Raw genomic sequence first — 20,755 nt, forward strand, 5'->3', positions numbered from 1 at the left:
TCTTTTTCTCTTACACTTATTATTTAATTAATCTCTACCCCCAATGTAAGGCTCAAATTTGTGACCCTGAGATCAAGAGTCACATGCTCTTCCAACTGAGCCAGCCAGGCACCTCAGAAGTTAGAACTCTTAAGGAAAAATACTTTCATTATTATTCCTTCATGGTGAAAGTTATTTATGCTCTTCTTACTTGATGAAGTATTATTGAGACTACTAAGACCAACAAATATAAATTGCATTTATTGTGCAAAAATTAAGGCTTAGGCTATATAATGGTAGTTTGGATGTAAGATGTACTAAATCTCAGCTTCTAGAAGAGTTGATTTTGAACTCAATCACCCTTTAAGAGAAGACATACCAGCTCGCATAATTTCATCAACCAGGAGAATGTTGGTGGCAATCACCGTGCTGAGGAAAAAGATAACAGGGTGAGTAAAGCCTACCACCCACTTTCATCTTTTCCCCCAGCAACCTGCAGCTACTAAAAGTGCTTTGTTTTTCAGTGATGTTGGTATGAGATCTTAGGAGACAGAGCTATCGTAAATACAAACATCACCCCCCTTGTATTATAATTTCAACTCCTTTGCTGATAAAATAAATTTGATTTCATATACCAGCAAAACTGAGTTCATTTTTACCACATCATTTGCTTTTCCCCCACTATGCATGTGGTACTATTTCAGTAAACTTCTTTCCCTTCCCCCTCAAGTAAACAGTAAGATAAATGTTTCTTATATCTGATACTCCTAGAATTAAAATGGAAAAAGGACTGCAAAATGACAGATGCTAACACTAGTAAATGAATGCCACACCTTTTCTTATGTTTAACCATTTCTCACTATAAGGTGGTAAAAATAGATGGGTTTTAAAGTTACTGATTATGTACCTAAAAAGTCTTTCTCTCTTTTATTAGTATGAATTTACCAAGAGTGAAGAAGTTGTTTTTTCACACAATAATTATCCCAAACTCCTGCATCTGCTGCTATCATGGGCTCACCTGCAAAGTAAAAACAAACTATTTTAACACTACAATCTTGATATATTCTGTTAATACTGATTATATACTCTAACAGTGTTTAATATACCACCAAAATTTCTAGTGTCCTGGTCACAATGACCTCCATGTTATCAAATCCAATGCAGTGGTCAGTTCTCAGGCCTCATGGATCAGGAGGATTTAACACAGCCTCCTAACTATTCTCTCTTCACTTGTCTTCCAGAACACCACGCTCAGCCTGGTTTTTCTTTTGCATTAGTGGCTCCTTTTCTGTCGACTTTCCTGGTTCTTCTCTTCTTCCCAGAGATCTTAATGTTGGAGTACCCAATGGCTTAGTCCTGGGTTCTTTTCTTCTCTCTCTATACTCACTCCCTAGGTGATCTCATATCCAGTACTCTGGATTTAAAACATATACATTCTCTTTTTTTTTTTTAAGATTTTATTTATTTATTAATGACAGAGAGAGAGAGAGGCAGAGACACAGACAGAGGGAGAAGCAGCCTCCTCACAGGGAGCCCGATCCAGGACCCAATTCCCAGAGGTGGGATCATGCCCTGAGTCGAAGGCAGACGCTCAACCACTGAGCCACCCAGGCGTCCCTAAACCATATACACTCTGACAACTCCAACCCAGAGCTTTCTTGAGCCCTGGACTCATACTTCCAACTGTCTATTTCACTTGAAAGTCTACAGGTACTCAGAACTTTGCCAAAATTCAATGCTGACTTCCCCCCACAACAACCTGCTCTCCCCACAGTTCTCTGATGTGGGTAATGGCAATTTCAATCTTCCAGTTGTTCAGCACACTCCTCTGCACAGAATAGCCAGAGTGATCCTTTCAAACATAATTAGGCCATGTCACACCTCTGCTAAAAATTGCTCCCTATTCCACCAGTAAAAGCAAAGTCCTTGGAATGACCCCACATCCCTGTGTGATCTTTCTATTACTTCTCTGATCTCCTTCCTCCTCTTCAAAAACTTTAGACACTGGCTTTTCCACTGGCTGCTCCTTCTGCCCAGGATGTTCTTTGCCCAGCTCCCCAACATAGCTACTTCCTTACTTCCTTTGACTTTTTTTCTATAGACATATTTTCAAGGAGGCCTACCCTGCCCACATTCTTTAAATTGCAGATCCCTACCCCTGCCTCATGCTACCATTCACAATCATCCTTATAGGGTTCTTTTATTTTTTTCATAGAATTTATTACTTCTTAAATACTCAGGGAACGTATTTATTAAGGTTATTGTTTACTGCCTATCCTTCTTTGCTATAATATAAGCTTACAAGGGCAGGGACTCATTTCTTTTGTTCCTTGTGAATCTCAAGAGTCAAATCACAAGCACTTAAAAACTATTTCTTAAAAGACTTTTGAACTTTTTTAAGAAGTTTTTAAGAAGTTCAAAAGTTTTAAGAAGTTCAAAACTTTTAAGAAGTTCAAAAGTAAATTAAAGTAAATCATCCAAAATTTAAATATTGAAGTCACCCAAATCTCTACTCCCTTACTGTAAGTTCTGGGCCACTGTAGTACAACCTTTTTCTTTACTGAGCTGGTAATTTTTCTTCACTTTCTTACCTGTATTCAAATCTATGCCAACAGGTTGCTTTGATTCTGAATGTTCAGTCTGAACTTTTACTAGTGTTTCTTGTAGGTCAAAACCAGAATTCTGAGCAAGAACCTTTAAGAATAAAAATAATAATATATTTTTGAAATATCTTCACATGTATATTTGAATATCAAATATAAAAAGGCACCGCTCTCTAATCTTGTGAAAACATTCATAATACCGTAATCATCTCCTTTTGAAAAATTCCTTCTTAATCTAAATCAAACTATGTATTTTAAGTATCTAGCAGTTTTTATATTTACTTAAACATCTTCCCTATGTACATCACACTAAATTCTGAGGACATTACAGTCCCCCTCCCCCATTTCCATCCCATTACATTAATTTCACTCCTCGCAAAAGATTTTTTTTTTTTTAAGATTTCTTTAAAACAAGGAAAGGGACGCCTGGCTGGCTCAGTTGAGCACTTGATCTCAGGTCATGACTTCAAGCCCCCCAAAGGGGTGTAGAGATTACTTCAATAAATAAATATTTTTTTAAAAAATAGAAAATTAGTAGAATGGTATTATTTCTTCTCACCCCTTTAGCCACACATGTTCCAGCTTTTCCTAGGCACCTCCTAAAGGAACCCTACATATTTTCAGGATCTTTGTGTATCTCATCAACATGAGGACAGTCACAACCTGTGGCAACAGGAATGGAGATAACAGCACTCCAAACTAGGTTTATTTCCAAGGAGTACCAAACGAAACCAATAGCTTATAAGTAAAAAGGAACCACCACTGTATACCAGGCTTACCAGTTTGTGTCAACTACTGGATCATCACTTAACTGACTTTGCTGTTTTGGGCAAAGAGAAAAATAAGATATCCAATTCTCAAAGATTTAACAAATTATGAGTAACTTTAAAGCAATTATCAAAGATACTTCACTAGCACTGTTCTTAATATGTTAATTCATGATAATAACATCTTTGATATGGTCTTCTGTGTTTCTAAGTGGTTGAAAACCAGATTAAGGCAAAGGAAAAGCAGAAGTAATTCTCTGTCCTTCTGTTAATACATGGAAAAAAACCATCACTTTCTCTCCTTTTCTAAGTACTAAAATGAAAATGACAAAAGCACACTTGTATTTAGGAGTGCTGAACAGCCTGAAGTTCTCATTTCTTACAATTTAAAGTAATGATAATACTCTGGATACCACCAAGATATAAATCTACCCTAAAGGCTAGTTAAATTTTAAGTTCTAAACTTTTTTATTATGATTAATCATGAATCATTTTTGAAGGAAATTTCTGGACTTACTTCAACTTTTGGTGCTCAGAGATAAGCAAGGGGGTAATTTAGTTATTTCATGAAACTCTGACAAGGATTCTGAGCTATTAACCAAAAGTTTCCCTGCTTTAGTTGTAATATATCTTAAAGAGAACTATGTGGGGAAATGCAAATAAAAACTGTCTTTCTACTGTAGTGTTAGATAATGCGGACAATTTATAATCCAACACCTGTAATGTCTAACCAGCTGTTCTTTGGCCATTAGGATAGCTGTACCTTAGGAATAATGAGGAGGGCATCAGCAAAAGCTTGGACTCCAAGACGAGCTCTTCCTTTTATACTGTGCTTGTATGTAACAAGAGCTTCTGCTATTGCCACTTCAACTGCACCTGCTCCCGGAACTACACAGCCTATTGGAGGGAAAAGATTGGCAAGGCGCGCCAGATAGAAACACCAGAGAAAAAAGCTTTTAGCTATCCAAGTGTGTTCAATTACACTGCCAACACCTAAAATATATCTAAATATATACAAAAATAAAGTACAGTTGCAATAAAGTACAGTCCAGTGGTTATTCAAGATGCCTTATGAAGAATCCTTCACAATTATACACAATTAAATAATTAGGCATGGTACAGACAACTGGCTGCAAGCAGCTTATCTCATTGTTTGTAAGAGTAGGCATTTCTTCCACCTTCATCTTATTCCTTCATGACTACATCTAAAAGATAGTTATCTATAATTTATAGGGACAAGTAACTAATTGTGGTAGCTCATTTGAAAAAAAACTTTAGACCAATGTGATTTGGCCACTATTTTGGTATAGAATTTCTGTACCGAAGCAAAACCCAAAATGTCATCTGAGGAAAAAATATAGGTGTTCTTATTATCCTAAGATAAAAGCTCTGGTTAAAAACATCAATTTTCACAACAGGATATGACTTTTATACCTGCCAGTATAGTTTTTATAAAGTTTATTACTCTCCTTTGAATCAGCAAATTTGCTTTGGAATCACTCATCTTTAAAACAAAACAACAACTCAGTAAGAAGCTCTCTTTAACCCACATAATTTTTTAATTATTCGCCCCCTCTTCTGCTTCCCTGTACAACATAACTGCTTGAAAGAGTTGTCTATCCACAAGGTGACTGTACCCTTGTCTCCCATTCACACTAAAACTTCCTTGTGAAGTAACACTGTAGATTAATTATGATGGAATTAAAAACTAATTTTAAAAAACTTTTTTAAGTTTCCTGTGAAATACTGAATATACACAAAAGAATATATGCAAAAAGTATAAAGAATAAATGCACAAATAAATGTACTCATGTACCTCCCACCCACCTTAAGAAATAGAACATTACCAGTAGCTGTGAAAACTTCCCTGACCCCATTCTGTGAAAACACAACATATCGCAATTTGTGGGTTGCTACTAAAGCAATACCCAAAAAGAAACTTGTATCATTAAACACCTATATTAGAAAGAAAGAAAGGTTTCAAACTAATGACCTCAGCTTCCACCTTAAGAACTAGAAAAGAGGAGATCCCTGGGTGACTCAGTGGTTTTTCTGCCTGCCTTTGGCCCAGCATGTGATCCTGGAGTCCTGGGATCGAGTCCCACATTGGGCTCCCTGCATGGAGCCTGCTTTTCCTTCTGCCTGTGTCTCTGTCTCTCTCTCTGTGTCTCTCATGAATAAATAAAATCTTAAAAAAAAAAAAAAAAAAAAAAAAAGATTCTCTTTCCTCCTTCCTTGCCCCTCCCTTCTCTCCAAAATAAATCTTTAAAAAAAAGAATAGAAAAGAGCAAATGAAACCTAATGTAAACAGAAGAAAGCAAATTAAAAAATCAATGAAATAAACATGAACAAAAAAAAAAAGAAATAAACATGAACATCAAAAAAAGAACAATGTCAAAAATGGAAAGGTAATATCATTATAGATTCCACAGACATTAAAAATAGTAAAATATATATATATATATATATGTAATAGTAAGAGAATATTATGAACAACTTTATGCTAACAAATTTGAAAACTGGGGCTCCTGGGTAGCTCAGTGGTTGAGCGTCTGCCTTTGGCTCAGGGTGTGATCCTGGAGTTCTGGGATTGAGTCCCACATCGGGCTCCTTGCATGGAGCCTACTTCTCCCTCTACCTGTGTCTCTGGCTCTTTCTCTATGTCTCTCATGAATAAATAAATTATAAGTAAATAAACAAAAAAATAAATAAATAAATTTGAAAGCTTAGATCGGGAATTAGCAAACTTTCTGCAAAAGACCATATATAAATATTTTAGGCTCTGTGGGCCATATTACCACCTTTGTAACTATTTAAATCTGCCATTGCAGCACAGAAAGAGCCAAAGGTAATACATAAATGAAAGGGTATAGCTATATTCCCATAAAACTTTATTTACCAAAAACAAGCAGCAAACAAGATTTAGCTCATGGGCAGTAGTTTGATGATCATCTCAACAGAAAAAAACAGACATATTTCTTGAAAGACACAAAGTCAAAAAACAAAACAAAACAAAAAAACAGATAACCTGAATAGCCCTGTATCTATTTAAAAGATTGAATTTATAGTTTACATTTTTCCCATGAAGGAAACTACAGGCCCAGATGGCTTTACTGGTGAATCCTACCAAATTTAAGAAAGAAGTAATATCAATTCTACACAAGAATTCAACACTTTCAGAAAATTAAAGAGGAGAGAATGCTTTCCAACTCATTTTATGAGGTCAGCATTATTCTAACAGCCAAAACGATAAAGGAATTACAAGAAAAATACAAATATCCCTTATGAATATAGATGTAAAAATTCTTAACAGTATTTTAGCAAATCCAGTCCAACAATATACAGGAGGAATAATACACATAGCAGCATTACTCACAATAACCAAAAGGTGAAGTGATCTAAGTTTCCATCAATGGATAAATAAGGTGGTATATACATACAATGCTCTATTATTCAGCCTTAAAAAGCAAAGATATTTTGACACATGCCCATTTTGACACATGAACCTTGAAAACATCATGCTAAGTGAAATAAGCCAATCATAAAAGGACAAATACTGGATGATTTCACTCACATGAGGTACACAGAAGAGTCAAATGCATAGAGATAGAAAGTAGAATGGTGGGTTCAGGAAGCTGGGAGGAGAGGGGAATTGAGCGTTATTGTTTAATGGGTTTGGAGTTTCAGTATTTTAAGATGAAAAATGTTGTTGATGGATGATGGTGATGCACAACACGTGAAAGAATGTAACTTATCGCCATTGAATTGTAACACTTAAAAATGATTAAAATGAGAAATTATATATATATATATCCACAATTTAAAAATAACTTAAAAACTGTAATCTATTTTTAAAGAGGATAATACATCATAAGTAAGGTTTATCCTAAGAATGTAAGGCTAGTTGAACATTTGAAAATCAAGATAATTTACCACATTAATAATCCAACAGAGAAAAAAACATATAGATCACCAGAGAAGCAATTGACAAAATCCAACATCTATTCGTAATAAAAACTCTCAGCAATGGGATCCCTGGGTGGCGCAGCGGTTTGGCGCCTGCCTTTGGCCCAGGGCGCGATCCTGGAGACCCAGGATCGAATCCCACGTCAGGCTCCCGGTGCATGGAGCCTGCTTCTCCCTCTGCCTGTGTCTCTGCCTCTCTCTCTCTCTCTCTCTGTGACTATCCTAAATAAATAAATAAAATATTAAAAAAAAAAAAAAAAAAAAAAAAAAAACTCTCAGCAAGAGAAGAGAACTTCCTCAACCTGACAGAAGGCTTTTAGAAAAATCTACAGCCAAATATCATACATAATACAGAAAGGCTGAATATTTTCCCCCTATGATCAGGCGCAAGGAAAGGATGCCCACTCTCACCATTTCCATTCAACAATGTACTGAAGCTTCAAGCCCATGAAATAATGGGAAAAAAGAAATAAAAGATACTCGTTTTGGAAAGGAAGAAGTAAAACTGTCTTTATTAGCAGACAACATGATCATTTATATAGACAATTCAATGAACTCTATATGCTACTACAATAAGTGAGTTTAACAAGGTTGCAGAATTCAAGATCAATACACAAAAATCAACCGTATTTCTATATGTTAACAACAATCAGAAGTTGAATTTTCAAAACATCATGTACAATTGGACCAAAATTCACTCCCTCATAAATCCAAAAAAGATATGCCACTAAAAATGACAAAATATTTCTGAAGTAAATAAAAAAATATATATAGTTGAAATAGAGTCAATAAGGCTCAAATCAATAAATATACCATGACTCAATATTTTTAAAATATCAATATAAAAATATAATTATATAAATATATATAAAAATATAAATATATAAATTCCAACCAAAATCTCAAGTCTTCTGGTAGAAACTGACAAGCTGATTCTAAAATTCATATGAAAATACAAAAGCTGGGAATCCCTGGGTGGCTCAGTGGTTCAGCGCCTGCCTTTGGCACAAGGCGTGATCCTGGAGCCCTGGGATTGAGTCCCACATCAGGCTCCTGGCATGCAGCCTGCTTCTCCCTCTGCTCCCCTGCCCCATGTCCATCACAAATAAATAAATAAAATCTTTAAAAAAAGAAAAAAAGAAAAGAAAATACAAAAGCTTTTTTTTAAAGATTTATTTGTTATTCATGAGAGACACAGAGAGAGAGAGAGAGAGAGAGAGAGAGAGAGGCAGAGACACAGGCAGATGGAGAAGCAGGCTCCATGCAGGGAGCCTGAAGTGGGACTCGATGGCGGGTCTCCAGGATCACACTGTGGGCTGAAGGTGGCGCTAAACTGCTGAGCCACCGGGGCTGCCCTGAAAAAGATTTTAAATAATCAAAAGAACCTGAAAAAGAACAAAATGGGAGGACTGACACTGCTGATTCCAAGACTTCTCATAAAGTTACAAGTAACCGGGACAATATACTAATATTGAAATTGACAAACGGATCAATGGAACAGAATAAGAACCCAGAAATAGAACCATACAATGGTTTTAAAAATAAATTTCTAAAAATAAAAAAATGATACTATAGCATTAAATTAAGTGCTTTTTCATTTCATAAATAGAAGTTAATTAAAAGGGCAGCATAGTGGGGCACCTGAATGGTTCAGTCGGTTAATCACTTGACTTTGGCTCAGATCATGATCTCAGGGTCCTGGGACCAAGTCCCACTTCCGGCTCCCCACTCAGGGGGAGTCTGTTTCTCCCTCTCCCTCTTCCCTCCCCTGACTTGTGCTCACACGCTCTCTTCCGTCTCTCTCAGTAAATAAATAAAATCTTAAAAAAAAAAAAAAAGGCACAGCATATTTATTAAGAATATTCCAATAGAAAAATCTTCACAATCCAAACTATAAATTATCCAGAGTGAAGTGAAAGAATAGTAATCATTCATACCTTTTGAAATACTATATTTATACATATATATATAATGATAGATTTATTACTACTTTAAAAACACATAAAGTTATATCCATCACAAAAAAGAGCCTACCATCTTCAATGGCATTTTTGATGGCACGAAGTCCATCCCTTATAGCATCCTTGATTTGTGTGAGAGTATGCTTATTTGGTCCTTTAACCAACAAGGTGACAGAACGAGGGTTAACACAGGCCTCGATAAAAGTGAACTTTTCTTCACCCTAGAGGATAATTCAAGAAGATATAACTCCTCTAATGCTTAATGTCATTATGAAAAGAATCCAACCTTCATGTGAGTTTTTCTTATCAAACTAACTAAAATATGTGTTAAAAGCAGTTAAGTTATATTTGAACTCTTAACAAACATTTCGATAAATAAATTGTAAAATCTGTTCTGTGGATTATTCAGACATCAAATGTTAAAGGCTGAATTAAAAGATTCAGGATTTTTTAGAAAAGGTTTACTCTTCACTTTATAGCCATTGCCCATAGAGATACTCACTAATGTACACTCGTGTACAAGACCAGCATGTCCCAAGCAATCTATACTGAGGTCTTCAAGAGAATTCACAGCCATTCCACCACAAGCAAGAGAAAGTCTGAAATGACATATGTCACCATAACTTTGGTTATAAAAAGCATTAAAGACTTAATTTCTTAACGGTGGAAAGATACCTAACATAGAAGACTGCATTGTCGCTGAGTTGTATTGTTTTAAAATCTGTTTTAAGAAGATAAAAACCTTCTTTGTACTTCAACAAAGTTCTGAGGTAGGTCAACAATCTTGACTTTTGACACTTGCATTATTTATTGAAATCAAAAACATTTTGAATTTGTATGCTACTATTTTGCTCAACAATGCTTACACATAAGCTAAAAGGAATATCATAGGATTATTTCAACTCAATCTGTTAAAAAACAGGATATATAATTATCTGCAAGCTTACCTTTCCATATTTCTTCTTTTTGCTCTGCGAAGAGCTACTATGCCATGTTTTGCAAGAATGTCCAAGGAAAATGGATCAATTCCCTAAAATCAAATTAGCATAAAAGTTATAAGCATATCTTAAGCCAGTACTTATCAAACTTTTTCATCTCAGCACTGCTTCATTCTTAAAAATTATTTTTTTTTTAATTTTTATTTATTTATGATAGTCACAGAGAGAGAGAGAGAGAGGCAGAGACACAGGCAGAGGGAGAAGCAGGCTCCATGCACCGGGAGCCCGATGTGGGATTCGATCCCGGGTCTCCAGGATCGCGCCCTGGGCCAAAGGCAGGCGCCAAACCGCTGCGCCACCCAGGGATCCCCCTTAAAAATTATTAAGAACCCAAAAAGCTTTTGTTTATGTGAACTGTATCTATATTACTTGTCATATTAATGTGATGAGCTCTGGATGTTATACTATATGTTGGCAAATTGAATTTAAATTTAAAAAACTTAAAAAAGGGACGCCTGAGTGGCTCAGCAGTTGAGCATCTGCCTTCAGCTCAAGGCGTGATCCCAGGTCTGAGGATCGAGTTCAAGTTCCGCATCGGGCTCTCCCAGGGAGCCTGCTTCTCCTTCTGCCTGTGTCTCTGCCTCTCTCTGTGTCTCTCATGAATAAATAAGTAAAATATTTTTAAATAAAATTAAATTTAAAAATAAAAAACTTAAAAAATGGCATATTAGAAATCAAAATTGAAAAAATTTAAATATTAATCCATTCAAAATAAGAAACCCATTTCATATTAACATAAAGAACATCTTTAAGTGAAAATGTACTATACTTTCCTAAGCAAAAAAATATATAAAGTATTTCACATTTTTAATATCTTTTTAATATCTGTCTTAATAGAAGACATCTGGATTCTCCTATCTGCTTCTGCATTCAATTTGCTATGATATGTTGTTCAGGTTAAAATATATGAAGAAACCTTGGGACTCATAAGTACGTACTAGAAAACAGAGGAATGTTTTTAACCTTTTCAGATGAATGTGGATATTCTTTGATACTATATCACAACTCAATAAAGTCTTAAAGGTTAATTTCAATGTGAACTATGGAACCTACCAATAAACTTTTTATACTCTCTCATATTAAAATCCATTTGTCTATCTTACACTTTGTATTATTCACCCATGCATGACTTTGTTAAATCATGTATTTTTTAGTCACTTAGAAAACAGTGGTTCACTGTTTTTTGTTTTTTTGTGGTTCGCTATGTTAAGCAGAGCTTCCAAATGATACATTTCATGGATATATAGTATCAAAAATATCACATTTGCTGATCACCATTAATATTAACAGAAAAATCCTTTAGGTATTGGAAAGTGGTCAAGATCACAGTGGCAAATGCAAATTTTCCAAAATTTTATTTTATTTTATTTATGATAGTCACACAGAGAGAGAGAGAGAGAGAGGCAGAGACACAGGCAGAGGGAGAAGCAGGCTCCATGCACCGGGAGCCTGACTTGGGATTCAATCCTGGGTCTCCAGGATCACGCCCTGGGCCAAAGGCAGGCGCCAAACCGCTGCGCCACTCAGGGATCCCTTTTCCAAAATTTTTATTTTGGATTGGAAGCTCAAATTTATTGGCAACAAATACTGTCAGTTGTTTTCCTTGAAGTGACAGAACCGCTTCTTCCTTTTTCAGAAAAACCTGCCATGTCTAAATAACCACAGTTTTTCTGTCAGTTATTCTTTTTTTTTTTTTTTTAAGGTAATCTCTTTGCCCAACATGGGGCTTGCACTTACAACCCCAAGATCAAGAGTCACATACTCTACTGACTAAGCCAGTGCCCCTGCCAATTATTTTTTAAAGTAAAAATGGCAAAAATCAATCAATCAATAAATAAATAAATAAAGTAAAAATGGCATTCCATGAAAAAAGTGGCTAGTTCAATTATAAAGAGTTTTCCCTCAAAACAACCATACCTTTAAAATTTTATTTTTTGAGAGAGAGAATGAACAGGGGTGAGGGGTGGAGGAAGAGGAAAGAGAATCCCAAGCAGGTTCCATGCTCAGTTCAGCACAGACCCTGACACAGGGCTCGATCTCATGACCTGAGCTGAAACCAAGGGGGGAGCACTTAACTGAGCCACCCAGACGCCCCAAGACAATCCTATTTAGATATGCAGATGTCATACTCTATTACACAGAATTATAAGAGGATGCATATTTAAGGATCAAAATTTAATAAAAAGGGGATCCCTGGGTGGCGCAGCGGTTTGGCGCCTGCCTTTGGCCCAGGGCGCGATCCTGGAGACCCGGGATCGAATCCCACGTCGGGCGCATGGAGCCTGCTTCTCCCTCTGCCTATGTCTCTGCCTCTCTCTCTTCTCTCTCTGTGTGACTATCATAAATAAACAAATAAATAATTTTTTTAATTTTTTTTTTAAATTTAATAAAAGTAGTAAGTTTTACCACTTCAAGATATTCCCAAATAGGCACACCTGGGTGGCTCAGTTGGTTGGACATCGGACTCTTGATTTCAGCTCAGGTCATGACCTCCTGGTCATGGAATTGAGCCCCATGTCAGCCACACTCAGCAAAAAGTCTACTGGTGATTCCCTCTGCCTCTGCCCCTCTCCTGCACTTGCATGCACTCTCTCTCTCATCCTCTCTCAAATAAATAAATAAATCCTTAAAAACAAAAGACGTTCTCAAAAGAAACTGCCTTTAAAAAAGCAAAAACAAAAACAAAACAGCAAATGTGTGGTAGTGTGGCAATAAAGAATGTATGACTACTAGAACAGTTTGGTACTACTGCTTTGATTTGTACTAAGGTATCAGTAGCTTTACCTAACGATGCTTTTGCATGACCATTGCAAATGTGGACACAATGTCAAAGGCATTATTATTATTATGAAAATAATTCTAACCTCAAGGACTCCTTGAAATGGTCTTAAGGACTCCTCAGAATCCACAGACCACACTCCAAGAAATGGTGAAAAACATTTACAAATAGTTAAAATTTGAACTTTCTCACCTTTTGATTAATGACAACAAATCCCTTATTGGACTGAGCACAGACTTTGTCTTTCAGGTCTATTATTTTTTGTACTCTATCTTCAATAAATTTTCTTTCTGCTTTTACCAATTTCTCTTTCTCTTCAGCAGTCTTATAAAAGAAACCAGAGCTCACCTCTCTAAAAGATGAATAAAAACAAGCTAGTACCAGTGGAGGAAAAAGGAGATAAAGGTAGGAGTTTACACTAAACATTTCGGAGGGAAGAAAGAGATTAAAAAACACTTCTAGGAGGTGCCTGGGTGGCTCAGTTAGTTAAGCATCCAACTTGGTGTGGGCTCAGCTCATGATCTCAGGGTGTTGAGATCAAGACCTGTATCAGGCTCCATGTTCAGCATAGAACCTAAGATTCTCTCTCTCTCTCTCCCCCAGTCCTTCCCCCACTCTCTCCTTCTCTAAATTAACTAATTAAACTTAAAAACACTTTTAGAAAATACAATTTCAAAATTTACAAAGAGTAACTGCCACGTACGTTTTTTCATATTCTAGTGACACATTGCAAGTAAGGATAAATGCATCTTCCACTTGCTTCTTCATATCTGGATGACGGGCGCCATGATCCAAAACTAATCCTCTGATCAATCTATTAAAAATATGTAATGTTTCTTACTCTGAATATACACTCTAAATTATTATAAAATAAGGATTGTATTCTTAAAATTGTAATAGAACTATCAGGCCACACATTGCTTCCTTGCACCAACTTTAAGCCTAACACATAATTAGTAAAATTAGAAAAGAAAATCTACTTTAACACAGTATGACTGTGAAGTCACAATGAAAAGTCAACTCAGAATTATTCTCTAAATTATGTGGCTCACACATATGACACAGCTGGTCAAGTAATGAAAAGTGGGCACACAATGAGTTCCTTAGGAACATTTGTTCAAAATAATTATATGGAACAACCAAAAATTGTTAACCTAAATGTGCAACAATAGGGCATTGTTCAGCAAATAAATGACCCAACTATTTGGTGGTCATGAAAACTATGTAATGACATGGAAAAATATTTACAGAGGTAGCTGATAAACACAGAACAACAAACTACCTATAAAGAATGATTATATGTATTCTTTTAAAAAATAAGCACCTTGCTATTGACAAAAAATAAAAGGAACCTGGAGTAAAGTTATGCTTGGGTGGTAGAAATACAGATAATTTGAGGGTGGGAGAGGCTTTTTTCCTGTTTTCCAAATTTTCTTTTAAGAGTAAATATTTTTATAACCTCTAAAACTTCATTTATACCCAAATAGGGAATAGCATTTCTACTTATGAATCTTTTATAACCAGTATTTGTTCTACATTAAAGTAAAGAAATAATTTTTAAGTAAATGTAATTATAAGGAGTTTTCAAAATTTTAATCTAACTACTGATTTTAATCTAACTACAAAATTTAATCTAATTACTCAACTCCTGACTTCCCCCTCTGACTCTCAGCAAATGACCTTGCTGCTTTGAGAAAATAAAAATACTGTCCTATCACTACCTCCACCAATCCACCTGCACTTGAACCTAAACCTCCTATTCCTATGAATGAACTGTCCATGCTCCTCTACACGTGTGTACTCTACTCTATTTCTCCTCTCTGCTCCAGCATTGTCCCCACTCCCCATCCAACCCCTCCTCCCAGCCCATCAATTCCTCCTGCCTCCAGGAGCATTCTCATCAGGTTACAGACTTGCCATTGGTAATCCCCATCTTTAAAACTATGTTTCTCCTTCAAGTCCTTTCTTATACTCCCTTCTAGCTACTGCCCCATTTCTTTGCTAACCTCCTTAGGGTGGTGTAAACTTAAATCCTCACTTCTTCCCTAACCCTTCCCTCTCGATCCCACCTTCAATCTGATGTTCACACTCACTCCTTTTTTGAATCAGTTCTCATTAAGCCACCAAAAACATTAAATGCTTTCTATATCTAATGGTCATTTTTCAATCCATAACAACTGGCTCAAAGTTTCAGCAGCATATGACATAGTTGATTATTACCCCCTTGAAACATTCCTCTCTTAGCTTCTGGGACACTACCTTCTCTTGGCTTTCCTCCTACCAGTGACTACCTTTTAGTCTCCTGTGCTGAATTCTCTTTGTCTTCTCAATATCTAAACTTTGGAGTTTTCATGGCTCAACCTTAAACTTCCTCTTCTACCTATTTTCACTTCCCAGGTGATCTCATTACCTCTCATAGGCTTTAAGTCATCTACACATGGATGACGCCCAAATTTGTCTCCAGATCAGACCTCTGTTCTGAATTCCAGACACACTTCAACTCTCTACTTAACATCTCCACATGGATGCCTAATAGGCACATAAAAACATAACATTTCCCAAACTGAACTCTTATTTCCCCAAATCTTTTTTTTTATTTTTTAATCTTTTTTTAAGATTATTTATTTACTTATTCATGAGAGACACAGAGAGAGAGACAAAGACAGAGGGAGAAGCAGGCTCCATACAAGGAGCCCGACATGGGACTCAACATGGGACTCGACATGGGACTCGACATGGGACTGGACCCAGGGTCTCCAGGATCACACCCTGGGCTGAAGGCGGCGCTAAACCCCTGAGCCACCCGGGCTGCCCTCCCCAAATCTTTTCTCAGTCTTTTCTATCCCAAGAAATGGTACTTCCCCTTTTCCAGCTGCTCCATGCAAAAACCCAAGATACATCCCTGACTCTTCACCTGTCACATTCTATGTTGAACCATCAACAGATCTTATTGCTCCTTCTTCTAAGTATACTCTGATCTAAACTGTTTTCATCCCTCACCTATATTACAACAACCAGAGACCCTTCTGAAATACAAATCAAGAACTGCTCTTGCCCTCAGCAATGGCAGACTAATTTGGAACAACCCTACTACTAAAACCAACTAAAGGGGGATCCCTGGGTGGCTCAGCGGTTTAGCGCCTGCCTTGGGCCCAGGGCGTGATCCTGGAGTCTCCTTACATAGAGCCTGCTTCTCCCTCTGCCTGTGTCTCTGCCTCTCCCCATGCCCCCTCGGTCTCTCATGAATAAATATATATATAAAATAATAAAACCAACTAAAAATTCTGGGTTAAAAACAAAAGCCCTGGAGCACCTGGGTAGCTCAATTGGTTAAGCATCTGATTCTTGATTTCTTGATTTCAGCTCATGTCATAATCTCAGGGTTGTGAAATTGAGCCCTGCGCAACAGGCTCTGCACTGGGTGTACAGCCTGCTTAAAATTTTCTCTCTCTTTCTCCCTCTACACCCCACCCGCACTGGCACATATGCGCGCGCGCACGCACCCACACACACACACACACACACACACACACGCTCAAATCCCTAAAAAAAAAAAAAAAACTCAAAAACATTAAAGAGCTATAAAATAGTAAATAAAACATAAACTCCAAGAGATAGGAAAAGAACTACAGGCACTCTTATCCTAAAGTCATTAGACAATTCAGGAACATTTGAGCTTTGTTTTCAATAAGCTCATACAATGAAAAGAGGACAGAATTGAAAGCTCAGGGCTCATCCAAGCTCTAATAGGAGACGCTCTTCCCATTAAGTAGGAACCCCAAAGGGGTACATACTCAGGGTATAAAACAGAAGGATGAACTAAGCAAGCAGCCTTCATACCAACCAGCAGTTAGAATTAACTGGATAGGGGTGCCTGGGTGGCTCAGTTGGTTAAATAGCTGACTTGATTTCAGCTCAGGTCATGATCTCAGGGTCCTGGGATCAAGCCCTGCAGTGAGCTTTATGCTCAGTGGGGAGCATAAAGGGAGAGCTTAAGGTTTCTCTTTCCCTCTCCCTCTCCCCACTACTGCTCACATGTGCATGTGTTCTCTTTTCCTCTCTAAGATAAATAATATGTTCTAAAAAAAAAAAAAAAGAATTAGTTGGAGATTAACAACGAAAAGCAAAAAAAAGCCCCCAAGCTGTGGATTTAATTTAAAGTATTGCCTGGGGAATAAAGGGGAAAGGAGAAAAAATAAGAGGGAAATATCAGAAAGGGAGACAGAACATGAAAGACTCCTAACTCTGGGAAACGAACTAGGGGTGGTGGAAGAGGAGGTGGACGGGGGGTGGGGGTGACTGGGTGACGGGCACTGAGGTGGGCACTTGATGGGATGAGCACTGGGTGTTATTCTATATGTTGACAAATTGAACACCAAAAAAAATAAATTTATTAAAAAAAAAAGTATTCCCTGGGGCACCTGGATGACTCAGTGGTTAAGCATCTGGACTCTTGATGTCAGCTCAGGTCTTGATCTCAGTGTCATGAGTTCAAGCCCCATTTTTTTTTTTTTAAGGTTTTATTTATTTATTCATGAGAGACACAGAGAGAGAGAGAGAGGCCGAGACACAGGCAGAGGGAGAAGCAGGCCCCATGCAGGGAGCCCTACGTGGGACTTGATCCGGGGTCTCCAGGATCACGCCCTGGGCTGAAGGCGGCACTAAACCTCTGAGCCACCCGGGCTGCCCTCAAGCCCCATTTTTAAAAAATAAAAATATAAAATAAAATATTCCCTGGGCTCCTTGCAGAGGCAAATTCAAACCCTCTATGCAAAAATGGACCTTCACTCTAGGTCTCAAATTATCTCTACAAATACTTTTTTCCAACACAATGAATGGCACATATAGAAACAAAATGCAATTAGTGAGAACCAACAAAACAGAATAAACACAAAAAATAGACAAGCCAAAACTTCAAATATTGTAATTATCAGATATGAACTATATGTTTAAAAAAATATAAGGCAGGTTTGGAAAGATCTGCCGGGAATAGGACACCATAGAAAGTGCCATGGCAAATTTAAGAAAAACCAGGTAAAACTTCAAGAAATAAGTAAATAAAGATACCCACAAACACTCACACACATATATATATTAAAATAAATAAGAAAGCATTTTCAAATGAAATGTATTTGGATTGACTTCAGAATAATCCAGGTTTGGGGCAAGGAGGAGGGAGGAAGGAAAGAGGAGCATAGAAGGGAAATAAAAGGAAAAATAAGATAGGCTATATGTTGAAATTGATAAAGGTGGGTGATAGGTATGTTGGAGTTCACTATATTTTTCTCTCTTTTTTACATGTTTAGATTTCCATAATAAAATGTTTAAAAGTCATTAAGTCCAAAATCAACAAGGTGCTACCTACCCTGAGTACATACATACTCTGACAATGTCAATTGCCTGGCCTTTCTTTCCTCTATGATTTCATCTCCTATCCTTTTTTCCTCTTACTGTGCTCCAAGCACACTGGAACATCTCAGCACACTTGTGCCTTAAAGCCTTTTCAACCATTATTCCCTTGGCTTAGAACACTCTTCCTCCAGATACACACATGGCTAGCTCCTTTTACTTCTTCAGATACCTCCTTTGCTCTCTAGTTTCCTATTACAAGGTCCTTTCTTAACATTGTAAAATCACACACATGCTCTCACTTAGTCACTCTACCTTCTTCACAGCATTTATTATCACTTATGGATTTACTATCTCCCTCAACTAGAAACATAATCTTCTTGGAGAAAGAAATTCTGTTTTGTTTATTCTTCATTCCTACCACCCAAAATAATGACTGGCTCAGGGTACATATTCAATTAATATATGTTGAATTAATAGACTCATGTTGAATAAAAGTAACTAAGGAAATTAACGAAAAATATCTGAATTAAGCCAAATATTCTAGAATCTATGGATTGTCAAAGTTTATGTGGTTTACTTTGTATCAGTTTCTGATTTATGCTTCATCTCCATGATTTCTACCATGAAGAGATCAATAGGATAACCTGGTCTTCTAATAGCCAAAACAGAATCCACAACAGCCTGAAAGAGAAGCGAATGAGAACAGTAAATTAGTGGTCTACTAAAAGGAACCACTGACTCAAGTATCACCAGACTAAGCAGACAAAGGGCTTCATATCTCAAAATACAGGGCAAGGCCAAAGAGGGCCACTCTATCATGGACACTAATAATAACCAATACCAATGGATACTTTAGAGCCTAAAGGAATTTCAGAGATTATCAGGCCCAAATCCTCCATTTTACAGATAAGTAAACTCCAATAAAAGTTCAAGAAATTTAAAAAAAAAATTACAGTCTTAGGGGCATCTGGGTGACTTGGTCGGTAAAGTGTCTAACTCTTGATTTTAGCTCAGGTCATGATCTTAGGGCTATGGGATCAAGCCCACATCAGGCTCTGCACTGGGCGTGGAGCTTGCTTGGAATTCTCTCTCCCTCTCCCTCTGCAACCCCAATCCCCACCCTGCTAGCTTACACTCTCTTGTCAAAAAGCAGTTACGGTCCTTTTTCCGTTTTTTTTTTTTTTTTTAATTTTTATTTATTTATGATAGTCACAGAGAGAGAGAGAGAGGCGCAGAGACACAGGCAGAGGGAGAAGCAGGCTCCATGCACCGGGAGCCCGATGTGGGTTTCGATCCCGAGTCTCCAGGATCGCGCCCTGGGCCAAAGGCAGGCGCCAAACCGCTGCGCCACCCAGGGATCCCTTTTTCCTTTTTTTGAAGATTTTATTTATTTATTTGAGAGAGAGCAAGAGTGAGAGAGCACAAGCAGGGGGAGTGGCAGAGGGAGAGGTTGAGAGAGGGAGAAGCAGGCTCCGCACTAAGCAAGGAATCCAAAATAGGGCTCAATCCCAGGACTTTGGAATCATGACCTGAGCTGAAGGCAGATGCTCAACTGACTGAGCCACCCAGATGCCCCAAAAGTTGCTGTCTTTTTTTTTTAAAAGTTGCTGTCTTAAAACAGTCTAAAAGACAGTCGCAAAGCCAGGACTAGAATTCAGTTCTCTTCAACTGTCAACCTATTACTCTTTCTACTATCAACACTACTCAAACTTTTCCACCAAAGAACATATTAAAGGAAAAGAGGGGAATGTAATCTAAGGTAAGAGCTAAAATTTGCTGGCTATACCAATATGGAATTTCTTAAGTTTTGTGCTTTATCATGAAAAGTTTCCACATCATGCCATAATGTACATTCGTTTTAATGTAGTAAAGCAATGTTTTCCCCCAAAACTGTAAAGTAAAATTGACATTCTAGAAAGACAAGCCCTACTTATTCTGCCACATATCCCTAAGGATATACAATTTGAGAAGCATGGTGCAATATATACTATTCTTTAGCTCAGAAAGTAATATGAAAACAACTAATTAAATGCTACAGTGTAATCATCTTAAAATATAAATAAAGCAAACAGCTGTATCTTAGAAAACTTTGAGATCACATGCTATTTGGTTTTGGGGCTTCATAGGATATAAAGACAAAGACCCCTGGATAATATCAGTGTTTCTAGAACACCAGAAGAGAATGGGAGCCCTAACCAGATAACATGAAGATTCTGGATCACTTGATATATGTACTCCCAACAGGAGGAAATACTGCAGTCTTTATATGAACTCCGTTGAGCAAGAAATTATCTGATCTTAATCTGATTTGCCAAGTAGGTTTTCCTATTAGTAAGGGGAATCAACCAGA

The 20,755-nt window shown here is 37.2% G+C and overlaps 1 protein-coding gene across 4 annotated transcripts in view; it reads right to left on the reverse strand.

Annotated features, from left to right (window-relative positions):
* Positions 1 to 224: 224 nt before the first annotated feature.
* CCT6B (chaperonin containing TCP1 subunit 6B) overlaps positions 225 to 20,755 on the reverse strand; it is a 28,103-nt gene continuing 7,572 nt past the window's right edge. For 2 of the 4 annotated variants that reach the window (XM_072779490.1, XM_072779493.1), the window contains exons 5-14: positions 18,983 to 19,086; positions 13,757 to 13,867; positions 13,246 to 13,405; positions 10,224 to 10,306; positions 9,779 to 9,875; positions 9,350 to 9,497; positions 4,113 to 4,246; positions 2,571 to 2,673; positions 925 to 997; positions 225 to 408 (exon numbers count right to left, since the gene is read on the reverse strand). In XM_072779490.1, coding sequence (XP_072635591.1) covers positions 336 to 408; positions 925 to 997; positions 2,571 to 2,673; positions 4,113 to 4,246; positions 9,350 to 9,497; positions 9,779 to 9,875; positions 10,224 to 10,306; positions 13,246 to 13,405; positions 13,757 to 13,867; positions 18,983 to 19,086 — 1,086 coding nt within the window. In that variant the 3' untranslated portion in view covers positions 225 to 335. Of the gene's footprint in view, positions 409 to 886; positions 998 to 2,570; positions 2,674 to 4,112; positions 4,247 to 9,349; positions 9,498 to 9,778; positions 9,876 to 10,223; positions 10,307 to 13,245; positions 13,406 to 13,756; positions 13,868 to 18,982; positions 19,087 to 20,755 lie in introns of all 4 variants that reach the window. The other 2 variants (XM_072779491.1, XM_072779492.1) reach the window with 2 other exon arrangements.

The sequence above is a fragment of the Canis lupus genome, chromosome 16, assembly GCF_048164855.1.
Source record: "Canis lupus baileyi chromosome 16, mCanLup2.hap1, whole genome shotgun sequence".
NCBI lineage: Eukaryota > Metazoa > Chordata > Mammalia > Carnivora > Canidae > Canis > Canis lupus.